General features: G+C 42.0%; 1 protein-coding gene across 1 annotated transcript in view; it reads right to left on the bottom strand.

Moving 5' to 3' along the window:
- Positions 1–13,932, bottom strand: part of LOC127654420 (neuron navigator 1-like) — a 79,277-nt gene that overhangs the window by 29,857 nt on the left and 35,488 nt on the right. The window contains exons 4-7 of the mRNA XM_052141605.1: positions 11,499–11,637; positions 8,567–8,870; positions 2,634–3,339; positions 840–1,244 (exon numbers count right to left, since the gene is read on the bottom strand). Of these exons, the coding sequence (XP_051997565.1) occupies positions 840–1,244; positions 2,634–3,339; positions 8,567–8,870; positions 11,499–11,637 (1,554 nt within the window). The remainder of the gene's footprint in view (positions 1–839; positions 1,245–2,633; positions 3,340–8,566; positions 8,871–11,498; positions 11,638–13,932) is intronic.

The following is a 13,932-nucleotide window of genomic DNA, read 5'->3' as shown; positions in this document are numbered from 1 at the left end:
CCCTCACCTATGGTCATGAAGGCTGGGTCATGACCAAAAGAACTAGGTCACGAGTACAAGTGGCCGAAATGGGATTCCTCAGAAGGGTGGCGGGCTTCTCCCTTAGAGATAGGGTGAGGAGCTCAGTCATCCGTGAGGAGCTCGGAGTAGAGCCGCTGCTCCTTTGCGTCGAAAGGAGTCAGTTGAGGTGGTTTGGGCATCTGGTAAGGATGCCCCCTGGCCGCCTCCCTAGGGAGGTGTTTCAGGCACGTCCAGCTGGGAGGAGGCCTTGGGGAAGACCCAGGATTAGGTGGAGAGATTACATCTCCACACTGGCCTGGGAACGCCTCGGGGTCCCCCAGTCAGAGCTGGTTAATGTGGCTCGGGATAGGGAAGTTTGGGGCCCCCTGCTGGAGCAGCTGCCCCCGTGACCCGACTTCGGATAAGCGGTTGAAGATGGATGGATGGATACATAGCTTTGGCTGACCTACACTGAATTTTCAGTGAATAATGTATTACATTTTTGGTCTGTTTCTCCCCCAAATATATCGTATGACTCCAGAACACTTGGAATACAGCCAAATTACATATGGATTACTTTATAAAGTGAGTTTTTGTCCTTATTTGGAGCTATTAATCCCTCGTTTACTTTACTGTATGGAAAAGAGCAGTTCAGGCATTCTCCAAAACATCTAAATGTATGTTTCGTGGAAGAAAGAAAGCCACACAGGTTTGAAATGAAATGAGAGTAGATGACAGAATTTTTCATTTGGGGTGAGCTATACCTTTAAGATGCCTGTGGGAACTGCAGCAGGGTTAATTATCCAATAGATTTTTTTAATAAACAGGCCCAAACTCACTTGTCACCCAAGGTGATGGATGTCCTACTGCCCGCACCCCATGTTCCAGTACTCCTGGCCTCTTCTCGGTCTCCCATGTAAGTTTTGGTGGGCACGCTCATATGAAGCGGTAGCGACTCCATGCTGCGGTGCAGGCTGGACATCTTTGGGTAGAGAATGGGAGAACTGCTCACAGACAGCGCCTGACCAGAGAAACAGCTGGGAGAGTCGATGTGCAGCACTGGCGCTGGGCTCGGGGTGAGTCGAGGAGGCACACGGGAGCCAACCAGGTCCTGGAGTTTGGAGTAGGGAGGGATCTTGGGGGGAAGGTCTTGGATGGTGATACATGAGTCCAGACTGTTGGAGTTGACCTTGTCTAGGTGAGCCAGGCTTGGAGGATGGACTAGAGATTTACTACTGAACAACCTATTTGAAAGAACAAAAACCATTCCTTATAATCAGTATTTTCAATATCAACAAGTTGAAGGGTTGCCTAAATGACTAGTTGGTTTTAAAGCTCATGAGTGTGACTCATGAGCTTTAAACTTACTATAAAACTTACTACATGTCACCTGCAGAATTTCCCCACAGTGCCACCTAGTGGTCAAAAGAAAATGGCTATTCTTTCTTAAAACTTCTGAACAGTTTGTCCTAATCATGAGGCTGGTCTCTTTAGATTCCTTGGGTCATGCCAAGTATGGTGATATCCAATTTGCCATGGCTGGCCATGCTTACTGTCTGCAATTTTTAATTGAATTAAAAACCTACTTTTTAAAAGTCTGCCCTAGACCATTAGTCCAATTTGCACAAAAATGTGTTGTGTATCACATAGGAACCCTGCTGACAAAAAGTTATTAAAAGCTTTTTGATAGACCACTTTTTTTTGTGCACCACTCGCAAATAACGCTTCAACAAATTTTCCCCTGAGCACGCCAAAATGGGCATGAAGATATAACTACGGTTTACCGTATTGACACTTAATATATGCCATCACAAGCATTACCTAAGGGTACCTGCAGCATTTCTAGCAGTCAGTGTAAATGAAAATGGCTATTTTTTCTGATAACTTCTAAATAGTTTGGCTTGTCACTTTAGATTCCTTGGGGCATACCGAGTTGAATGATACCTAATTTCCATATGTCGGCCATATTGAATTTTGACATAAATTGCTGTATATTACAAATGCATTGCAGTATCATTACGAAATTTGGTGTGTGCCATTGGGGCCATGTCCTGAAGGTACTCAATGTTTGGGGACAGCGTCACCTAGTGGTAAAAAGTTATAACAAAATTAGTAAAATAGTTTATAACATTTGATTAATTCTGCCTAAAGTCCTGTGACTGCTCTCATTAGATTCCTTGGGTCACACCGAGTCTGATGATACCTAATTTGCCACTGTCGGCCATACTTCCTGTCTGCCATTTTGAATTTAATTGAAAACCAAAAAATTTTAAATCCTCCAAAGATGCAAGTCTGATTTGTGCAAACTTTTGTGTGTATAATCTAGGGACACTCATGACATAAACTTATGAAAAGATTTTTGATAAACCAAATGTTGCTTTTCTTTGTCATGATCAGTGATACTTCCTTACATGCTGTTGGTGTGATTGGCACCGTCATTTTGGCGTGCAGCTACATTTACTGTTGCTATTGCTCATACTTAAGGTTCAAGACTTGTATTCAATCGGACCGCAATTCATAACACAAAGCAAATACACTCTGCATTCTCAACATTGCCACAAGGTACACTATAGCAGACAAAAGTGAAGTTTAGTTGAAATTTTAATTTTAATTGAACAAAATGTGAGTCGTACCTCGGTGTGCTGGTCGGAGAGCTCAATTCAGGATATTTGCTTGAACTTGTCCTCCGCACTCTATGGATCTTCTCTACAGCTCCTCCACAGCTGTCGCCCTGATTCTCGCCCTTCAAACAGCTAATCTCAAAGTCAGCTTTGGCCTTCGCCCTCTCTTTCTCCTTCTCACGATCTGTTTGGTTAACGGGTCCCATGTTGCATGGACGGCTCATTGACTTCAGACTGCCCCCTTCCTTACCTCTGGTAGGCATTGTGTTGGACAAGGGTGGTACAGGTTTAAGGGTTAGTAGACTGGCATCAATGGTTCCACTAACAGGCCGAGAAGAAGGTCGCCCTGTTAGGCTCAGAGAGCAAGACTTGGCAGGTCGTGGCAGGCTGCGATATTGTATGCTTCCACGGGCATTGGCCGAAAGAAACCCCTGTTCCGAACCACTGGCGTCAAAGCTGTTTTTACGGCCACCATCACCAGAAACAGGTTTGATGCCTGAAAATTTTGGCGTTTTGCCCACAGTAGCCGAGCCGCTCATGATAGTGGCTGATGGTTTCTTGTAACCGAAGGAGGTGCCAGCAGAGGGTTTCACCAGGCCCGAGGGGGGCTTACGGTGCTCTGCGTTGTCACGACCAGCATCTGAACGGGAACGCTGGAGACCCGTTGCCTTCACAGACATTTTAACCTTATCGACAGCCTTAGAATCTACTTTAAGGGCTGAAAAGAGATGGAGATAACATATATCATTAAAAATCACATACACGCTAAAGGCCGAAGTATCCTTTTGTTTTCCTTATGCAATCTCAAGTAAATTTCATCATCAGCTATAACATGTGTGTACACCCTTGCCTTAAGCCTTAATGCTTGCAGATTTTGATCGACTCGTTTAGAGCTACTCAGTGAAATTAGAAATATCTTCATCAATTTTTTTTTCAAATCTTTTTAACTAAATATCTGTTTACCTTCATCTTTAAATTGAAGACAAATTGATCATGGGAACTAAGCCAAATCTAAGTGAGAAAGATAAAATCTAGGTCTAGGAATACCATGTAGAGTTGAAGTCAGAAGTTTACATACAGCTTAGCCAAATACATTTAAACTCATTTTTTCACAATTCCTGACATTTAATCGTAGAAAACAATCCCTGTCTTAGGTTAGTTAAGATCACTACTTTATTTTAAGAATGTGAAATGTCAGAATAATAGTACAGAGAATTATTTATTTCAGCTTTTATTTCTTTCATCACGTTTTCAGTAGGTAAGAAGTTTACATACACTTTGTTAGTATTTTGCAGAATTGCCTTTAAATTGTTTAACTTGGGTCAAATGTTTTGGGGAGCCTTTCACAAGCTTCTCACGATAAGTTGCTGGAATTTTGGCCCGTTCCTCCAGAGTCAGGTTTGTAGGCCTCCTTGCTCGCCCATGCTTTTTCAGTTCTGCCCACAACTTTTCTATCAGATTGAGGTCATGGCTTTGTGATGCCCACTCCAATACCTTGACTTTGTTGTCCTTAAGCCATTTTGCCACAACTTTGGAGGTATGCTTTGAGTCATTGTTAATTTGGAAGACCCATTTACGACCGAGCTTTAACTTCCTTGCTGATGTCTTGAGATGTTGCTTCAATATCCACATTATTTTCCTTCCTCATGCTGTCATCTATTTTGTGAAGTGCACCAGTGTCTCCTGCAGCAAAGCACCCCCACAACATGATGCTGCCACCCCATGCTTCACGGTTGGGATGGTGTTCTTTGGCTTGCAAGCCACATCCTTTTTCCTCCAAACATAACGATGGTCATTATTTCCAAACAGTTAAATTTTTGTTTCATTAGACCAGAAGCCAATTCCCCAAAAAGTAAGATCTTTGTCCCCATGTGCACTTGCAAATTGTAGTCTTTTTTAAATAAAAATGTTATGGTGGTTTTGGAGCAGTGGATTCTTCTTTGCGGAGCTGACTTTCAGGTTATGTCAATATAGGACTCGTTTTACTGTGGATATAGATACTTATCTACCGGTTTCCTCCAGCATCTTCACAAGGTCCTCTGCTGTTGTTGTGGGATTGATTTGTACTTTTCCCACCAAACTACACTCATCTCTAGGAGACAGAATGCATCTCCTTCCAAGCTGCTTAAAGGCACAGTTAACTTAGTGTATGTAAACTTCTGACCCACTGGAATTGTGATATAGTCAATTAAAAGTGAAACAATCGGTCTGTAAACAATTGTTGGATAAATTAATCATGTCATGCACAAAGTAGATGTCCTAAACGACTTGCCAAAACTATCATTTGCTAATATTAAATCTGTGTAGTGGTTAAAAACATTAGTTTTAATGACTTTAACCTAAGAATATGTACATTTCTGAATATGTACATTCAACTGTAAATGGTCTGCACTTATATAGCGCTTTTTTCTAACCTCAGAGGTTACCAAAGCGCTTTACACTGTGTCCCAATCACCCATTCACACACACATTCATACACCAATGGTGGCAGAGCTGCCATGCAAGGCGCTAGCCTGCCATTGGGAGCAACTTGGGGTTCAGTGTCTTGCCCAAGGATACTTTGGCATGTGGAGTCATGTGGGCTGGGAATCAAACCACCAACCCTGCAATTAGCAGCCGACCCACTCTACCACCTGAGCCACAGCCGGCCCCAAATGGGTGAATCTCACAAAAACATGTTCAGATCACATTTAACTGCAAAAGTACATGCAATAGAAAGATATTGGTAACACTTTACAATAAGGTTCTATTCATTAACATTATTTAACCATTAACATTAGTTAATGCATCAGGTATCATGAACCAACAATGAATAATACTTTTTACTACATTTATTAATCTTGGTAAATGTTAATTTATAAATTCACAATCATTTTGATAGTTCATAAAAAATATATTTCTGTATTTTAAATGTAAATATTAATTATATCTTTTTTTTTGTTTGTTTTTTTGCATTTCAGTAATGAAAATTAGATTTGTTTTTGCACTTACAGTAACTGTCATGAAAATAGTGCCATAATGTAGTTGCTTTCCTTTTGATATTGGAGTGAAATATGAACCTGGACATGTCCTTCCCATGTTTCCTGAGATTCAACCGCATATTAATCATGGTAAATATTGGCATGTGGGTGAATCATTCAGTAGCATTCAGTAGTATACATAATTACAGTAGTAGTATAATTACCATGGCATAACCATATGAAACCATCAATTTACCATGGTAACACCACAGTACACCAATACACTTAGTCTCTTTTTATGACCACATAAAGTTGAGTCAGTGTAAATTATCAAAACCTTCATGACACCATTGTTCCACTGTGGTCAGAGTCACATCATTTGAAAGGTGAGTAAAAAAGAATTGGGAGTATGGCATCACCACTTGAAGTCACGATTAAAGCCATGATTAAGTCTCTGTGGCTAAATCTGATCTCCCAGAGTTAAACTCACAGTATCTGAGTCATGGTGTAAGGAGACAGAGGGCACACAAACATCTGTGTTATATTAGAGACACTTCAGAGATAAAGAGCATCCCCACCCACTTCAAAACACAAACTCTACTTTAAAATCCTCAAAATCTTCTTATACAAAATCTTGAGAAACCTTGAGCATGCTAGCCACTGTGAATAAGCTTCTCTTATAGCTCACATGAATATGCAACAGCTGATTTTCACAGCAAAATTACTTGAATGAATATTTCATTATTCCATTCATTCAAAATGCTGATGAGGTTAATGAGGTTTAAAGGACTAATTAAGAAAGAAATAATAAATAAATAAAATTAAGTGGCTCAGCGGTTAAGGCTCTGGGTTACTGACCAGAAGGTCAGGGGTTCAAGCCCCAACACCACCAAGACACCACTGTGTGGTCCTTGAGTAAGGCCCTTGACCCTATCTGCTCCAAGGGGGCCGTATCATGGCTGACCCTGCACTCTGACCCCAGAAATGTATGTATAATGTGTGACAATTGATCAATATATATATATATATATATATAGTGTCACCAAATATAATTGCAAACAGAATGATCTTTAACAGGAACTGAATTTAGACTTTGCACTGAAAACAGATGCGGTTTTGAAACGTAAAAGCCTATAACCTATTCTCAGGAACATAGCAAAATGCGCTTTGGGTCACTTCATTACCATACAATACACCCACAGATAGCGCAAACAGTCCCACCCATGCCCGCTTGCACAAAAATTGACCTTAGAATTAGCACTCTCACAAGAATTTGATAAGATGTAGCTTTCCCCACTCACGGAAATAGAGCTTATATTGTTAAAATGTAATACATTTTAGATAATTGTACGGTTTTATTTTGTTTCTCTTTTGTGTGAGCTGGGAGTGCAGACGTTTCACGAGTCCATGGTGTATTTTGGGCTTGTTCATAGTTAAAAGTGCCATGTTATGCATCAAATATCCTAATTTGGGATTCTAGTTGCACAATAAACTGCATCTGGAATTTTATTAATTTTGGACTTGTGTAGGGGCCTGGGCAGCTCAGCGAGTAAAGACGCTGACTACCAAACCTGAAGTCTCAAGTACGAATCCAGGGTGTGCTGAGTGACACTAGCCAGGTCTCCTAAGCAACCAGTTGGCCCGGTTGCTAGGGTGGGTACAGTCACTTTGCGTTAACCTCCTCGAGGTCACTATAATGTGGTTCTCACTCTTGCTGGGGTGCGTTGTGCGTGGATGCCGCGGAGAATAACGTAAGCCTCCACACACACACTAGGTCGCTGTGGTAACGCGCTCAACAAGCCACGTGATAAGATGTGCGGATTGACGGTCTCAGACGCGGAGGCAACTGAGGTTTGTACTCCTCCACCCAGATTGAGGCGTGTCACTACGCCACCACGAGGACTTTGAGCGCATTGGGAACTGGGCGTTCCAAATTGGGGAGAAAATGGAAGAGTTTTTTTTTACTTGTGTTACTTCTACAGTATGTCTGTGCCCATCATGCTAAGACTAAGAAAATATTTTACCATTCAACAAAAGACTGGTTAAAGAGTTATTAACCTTTTCCATCAGCTTAGTTAACAGTATTGGCAAAACCCAGTATTGGTCGACCTTTATTTTATATTCTATAAATTGGTGATTATGTTTGTGTTGGTTTTTCACCACATATAAAGTCAATCCATTGCAGCACTTAAATGCACAAAGGGAGTTTGAAATGCCATACAGTACCATGGGTATTGGTTTTCTTCTAAGTAAACTGCGTCCCTGACATTTATTCTTTCATGGAACACTATGGGAAACATGTATGTTTAATATTTATGATAATTTTATGGTGCCGTTTAGTCAATTTGGAGTTTGACAGCCGCTTGACTTAAACAAAACAATGACAGAATTTTTATTTTTTGTGGCGAATTATTCTTTGTTTTGCTATTATTTATGCGACTCATCTAAAGGTTTCAAACTAATGTGTCATCAGTTTGATATTTGATGAAGAGACACTCTGCATCACATCTGGTCTGCATTTATAAGAGATTACAGATGACAATAGTGGCAACGAAAACAATCAAAGATGACCAGCTGATTTATTTTCAACTCTGATACTGTACCATTCATATCTTAACTTCTTGGAGTCAGAGTTGCATGCTGGATAACAAAATTAAGTTGCATATTTGGAGAACAAAAGCTCTTTGTTTTGCTTCCCAGAAACGGGCCTCTTATGGTATTTGTGTTTTGTGTATATCCAATATCTGATATGAGAAGTATATGAACATTTGCTCATGTGGGAAACACAGGTTTGATCTCTCTACTAATATAATACATTAAAATGTGACAAAAAATGGCAACCAGTTGCAGGATGTAAGATATAAATTTTCCCTTACACATTCATACAGATTTTAACATTAAATGTTTGATGTCGTTCAATAAAGTCAATGGAGATGTAATGCATTATCAACCCATGTTGTTATGTACATGCAACAATATACATACCAGCTACTTTTAGCACACTTTGTGACGTATGAGTGATGGGTGAGGTGACGCCCACTGGTGGATTTCGGCCTTTCTTGAAGCTGCCGGGCTGCCCGAGACTCTGAGGTTTCTTCAGTTCACCTTTCCCTGTTTTCTCCAGTGTGGAACCATCTGGAGGCCGAGATTTCCTCCATTTGCTGGAGGATTCTGTTTTCAGGCTGCCCGTGTCATAAACGGCATCAGACTTCCGTATGGATTTACTGTCCTCGCTGTCCCAGGCCAGTCCACTCTCCACCAGAGAACGCTTCTCAGCGTCAGTTCGCAACTGGAGAAAACACACAGTACACACACACACACACACACACACACACACACACACACACACACACACACACACACACACACACACACACACACACAGTTGTGTTTCCATGTTTTATGGGGACTTTCCATAGACATAATGGTTTTTATACTGTACAAACTTTATATTCTATCCCCTAAACCTAACCCTACCCCTAAACCTAACCCTCACAGAAAACTTTCTGCATTTTTACATTTTCAAAAAACATAATTTAGTATGATTTATAAGCTGTTTTCCTCATGGGGACCGACAAAATGTCCCCACAAGGTCAAAAATTTCGGGTTTTACTATCCTTATGGGGACATTTGGTCCCCACAAAGTGATAAATACACGCTCACACCACACACACACACACACACACACACACACACACACACACACACACACACACACACACACACACCACACACACAATTTGTATCAGCAGAGTGTGAGAAATCATAATACAGTAAATATTATACTATAAATGTATACAATATGATAAAATAAAATATATCAATGTATATATATCAATATAATTCATAGTATAAAATACATTATTTAATTTTTATTTCATTATTTACTATATTTATACTATATTAATATATACTACAGTATATTTCATAGTTTTATTTTATAATATATTATAAATGTATTTTAATATATATATATATATATTTTAACGTGTAAAAAAAGCGTGATATATATATTTTATTTTTATTTTTTGGGTACATGGTAATCTACTTTTTTTTTTATATATGGAACCATGGAAATCCCATGTTTTTGTACGTATCATTGTATTTTCACCTTTTTATTAATTTTGTATTCTTTTTCATTATTTTAAAGTATTCAGAGTACCATCAGAGTACCAAATATCATGCTACATGCATATGGTAATTATTTAGTACCAATGGTGTACCATATTATTGCCATCCGATGGCTTGTAAAGATTTAACGTTGCATTACCCTCATGCATATCATTTATGAAATGAGCCTAAATATGTTAGACAAGGGAAGCATACAAAAAGATCATTCTTAAAAATGTATATTCTCCCTTTTTTGCTCCGTTTGAGAGTAAAGAACAGATGGCACATTGAACAAATCGTCCAAAATTCTCACAACAATGTTATGACGGCGCTGTGTTACTATAGCAACAGAAAGAGTCAATCAAATCATATTGTTCCGCCTTGGTCTGTCTAATGTTGAGAATCAACATTTGCAACTTTAATGACGAGTAAAACAAAGGAAGGATTTAATTGAGAGCTGATAGTAAGTGCATCAAATGAGTAAATGATGTGCTCAATGGGATGCAGCTGTTCTTCATTTATTTGAGAAAATGAAAGCCAGGCTTCTGAACTGGTTGCATGAGCTCTCCTGCCTCGATTCTGTCTGCACGGGGAGAATATGATACATGTGGGTCACGCTTTGATTATGCAGTATTATTTTTAATCATTATTTGCGGTGTCGTTTGGGGAAAAAAGTGCCATATTAAGTGAATTAAAGCCATTTACTGAAGTATCAGCAGATAATTGAATAAAATAAAAATTCCCATTTAGAAGAGATACGTTATATTAAAACTGAACAATGTTCTCCTGTTATGTGCTAGAAATATATATTGTGCTAAAATAACAAAATTCATAGTACTGGTGCATCCCTCTTCAGTTTCTCCTACTCAACATACAAACTACTATTCAAACAGGAAGTTTGTCTAAATGTGTATGTATATGTTTACTACAGTATAGGCTAAACCTACAACATACATGGAAAACTTAACATGCCTTTTCATTACATATCTGACAACAAATCCAATACATGAACATCCATGTTTATCATATACAGGTGATATAACATAAAATGGGCCAATTGCATAATACGAATATGAAATTCTTTGTTTTAAATAACATTTATAAACTGTCCCGACTATTTGACAGATATCACTGAAATATGTGTAAGACAAAAAATGCTTGCCTAGGTGCAGTATTAATGTAAACACACACACTTGCGTCAAAAGTGATCATAAACAATGGCACAAAAAGCAGAATTTTATAAAATATCAGACTTGATGTGTAAATGCAGTCTAATAGACCTGCTGATGTCTATACGTCTTCACTGTATGATTATAATATATATTCATACAGTGAAGACCAGAAATTAAAGTAGTTTTATGTTACTTGGTATTGGTATTGACAACTGTCAAAGTGCCTTCATCCAGTATATAAGCAAAATGGTCATTACAACACAACACAATACACCCAAGTGAATCGGAATTAAATAGAGAGCTTTTGAAACTAATTTAATCAGGAAATCTGTATCAATACTCGGCCATTCTGTGTATAAGTTTATGTGTTTGGGTTTGCTAAACATCTGTTTTTATGCCACGTCTTTGGAGGCCAGTTTTTGGGGTGGATGAAGCCATTTTAATTAAGTAAATGAAACAAGCAGCAAAAATGTTTGTAGGTGCATCTCAATCTGCTTGCTGGCCATTATATTCCATTAAATATCTCATAAGTTATCCTAAAACTTGAGTAAGCCACATTCGAGTACAGGTCCTAAATCTTCTATCGGTTTTAAACACTGACCAGTACCACAACAGTCCTGGTCTTGGCTTCTTACCATAACGGAAGAATTGCGTAGAGATCCGATGGGTGTAGTGGGGAGGGAGTTCAGAGATGAGCTGGCGTGAAGTTCCTCTGAGCTCAGATTATCAGAACCATCACTCAAACCACTGCTGATGGAGCTGCTCTCATCCCAACTGCACAGAGACAGAGACAGAGAGAGAGAGAGTTAAGGAAGAGACATTGGAAGCAACAGAGAATTGTCCGAGGCAGATGTGAAACAGAACAACATGTAGTGATTAAAGCTGTAAAGGTTGTTCTTGGTCACAGAGTTTTTGAATGGCAAAGCATCAGTCTCTTAAACATCAACAAGCTGTTCTGGCAAAAGCTACAGCTGGGGGTTTGTCCGTCTATTCTAAAAGGAGCAAGGCTGCACTAGGATGGTAATGATTTATCTTTTAGGCTGCGTGACAAAAATGTGATGAGGCCTGAAGCATACTTGAAGCAAAAGCTTCTGGCTGTGAGGGTCCTGCCACTTTTGTCCTGTTTTGTTCCTGTGTGGCAGGATTCTGACACTTTAGCCTTCTTGATGTATTTGTTGGTTCTCTCTTATGTTTGTCTGCACATGGCTTTGTGGTTGTTAGCCATGTGTTTCCCTGTCTCTGCCTCCTCGTTCCCTCACCCCTCCTTCTCGTTTAGTCCTAGTTCTGTTCTTGTTATGTCAGTTGCTCTCACCTGTTTCCCCTAGTTACCCTCCTAATTTCCTTCCCTTTATATTCTCCTTGTGTTGGTCTAGTCTTCGTCAGTTCATAATCATTCCTCCTGTGTCATGTCAGTCAGCTTAGCACTGTTTTCTGGTTATTCCTCCAGATTTGTTTCCATTGCTTTGTTTGATATTTTCTCCTTAGTTAGTTTATTCAGTTGTTTTTGTTAGAGTTTTCCTTCTCATGGGTTTTTGTTTTATTGTTAAGAAAATTATTTTGTTCTATTTTTGGTCTGCGACTGGGCTCATCTGTCCATGAACATGACAGAATGAAACAATCATATTGTAGATCTAATCCCAGATCTAATCCCCAAGACCCAAATACCTTCTCTGCAGTTCTAAACTGTCCTCAGGAGGGTCGGCCTATCAGGATCCAAGCTGAGGCACTCTAGAAGGCTACCTCTGGTGGCGTCTAGCAGAAGTTCAGATCATGCTGCTGTTCTCCAGTGGTCTCATTGAGCCAATTACTTGGGAGGAGCTCGGAATTTTCTTCAATAGATCTTACTGGGACATGGTAGACCATGTGTGTAGCCTGAAGGGAGGTGGAGATTGTTGAGGAGTTGGAGAGGGGGTCTCGGGTCAATCGTCTCCACATCAGAGGTCCTTGAGGTTCCTGGGGGTCCTGCCGATGAACGCCAGGAGGCGGTCGAACCCGTTGCTGACCGCCAAGAGGTGGCCGAGCCAGCTATAGCTCTTTCTACCATCCGCAAGAAGAGTAGAAGGAAGAGATGGTACCCTGTACATGGGCCCACTGCAGCTGCCCCTGAGGAGTCCCACTTTGCTGCAGTTCCCCTGCCGCTCCCGGCCACGGAGGCCGTTTCCCTGCGACACCACCTAGCCTGTCCAGTTCCCAGCGGTCGCCACTCAGCCGGTCCAGTTCCCAGCGGTCGCCGCTCAGCCGGTCCATTCCCCAGCGGTCGCCGCTCAGCCGGTCCAGTCCCCAGCGGTCGCCGCTCAGCCTGTCCAGTTCCCAGCGGTCGCCGCTCAGCCGGTCCAGTCCCCAGCGGTCACCGTTCAGCCTGTCCAGTTCCCAGCGGTCGCCGCTCAGCCGGTCCAGTCCCCAGCGGTCGCCGTTCAGCCTGTCCAGTTCCCAGCGGTCGCCGCTCAGCCGGTCCAGTTCCCAGCGGTCGCCGCTCAGCCGGTCCAGTCCCCAGCGGTCGCCGTTCAGCCTGTCCAGTTCCCAGCGGTCGCCGCTCAGCCGGTCCAGTCCCCAGCGGTCGCCGCTCAGCCTGTCCAGTTCCCAGCGGTCGCCGCTCAGCCGGTCCAGTCCCCAGCGGTCGCCGCTCAGCCTGTCCAGTTCCCAGCGGTCGCCGCTCAGCCGGTCCAGTCCCCAGCGGTCGCCGCTCAGCCGGTCCAGTTCCCAGCGGTCGCCGCTCAGCCTGTCCAGTTCCCAGCGGTCGCCGCTCAGCCTGTCCAGTTCCCAGCGGTCGCCGCTCAGCCTGTCTAGATCCCAGCGGTCGCCGCTCAGCCTGTCCAGTCCCCAGCGGTCGCCGTTCAGCCTGTCCAGTCCCCAGCGGTCGCCGTTCAGCCTGTCCAGTCCCCAGCGGTCGCCGTTCAGCCTGTCCAGTCCCCAGCGGTCGCCGCTCAGCCGGTCCAGTCCCCAGCGGTCGCCGCTCAGCCTGTCCAGTTCCCAGCGGTCGCCGCTCAGCCGGTCCAGTCCCCAGCAGTCGCCGTTCAGTCTGTCCAGTTCCCAGCGGTCGCCACTCAGCCTGTCCAGTCCCCAGCGGTC

Source organism: Xyrauchen texanus, chromosome 13 (assembly GCF_025860055.1).
Source record: "Xyrauchen texanus isolate HMW12.3.18 chromosome 13, RBS_HiC_50CHRs, whole genome shotgun sequence".
NCBI classification, from domain to species: Eukaryota; Metazoa; Chordata; class Actinopteri; order Cypriniformes; family Catostomidae; genus Xyrauchen; species Xyrauchen texanus.
Note: the sequence above shows the minus strand (reverse complement) of the source record. Positions and strands in the feature narration are given on the sequence as shown.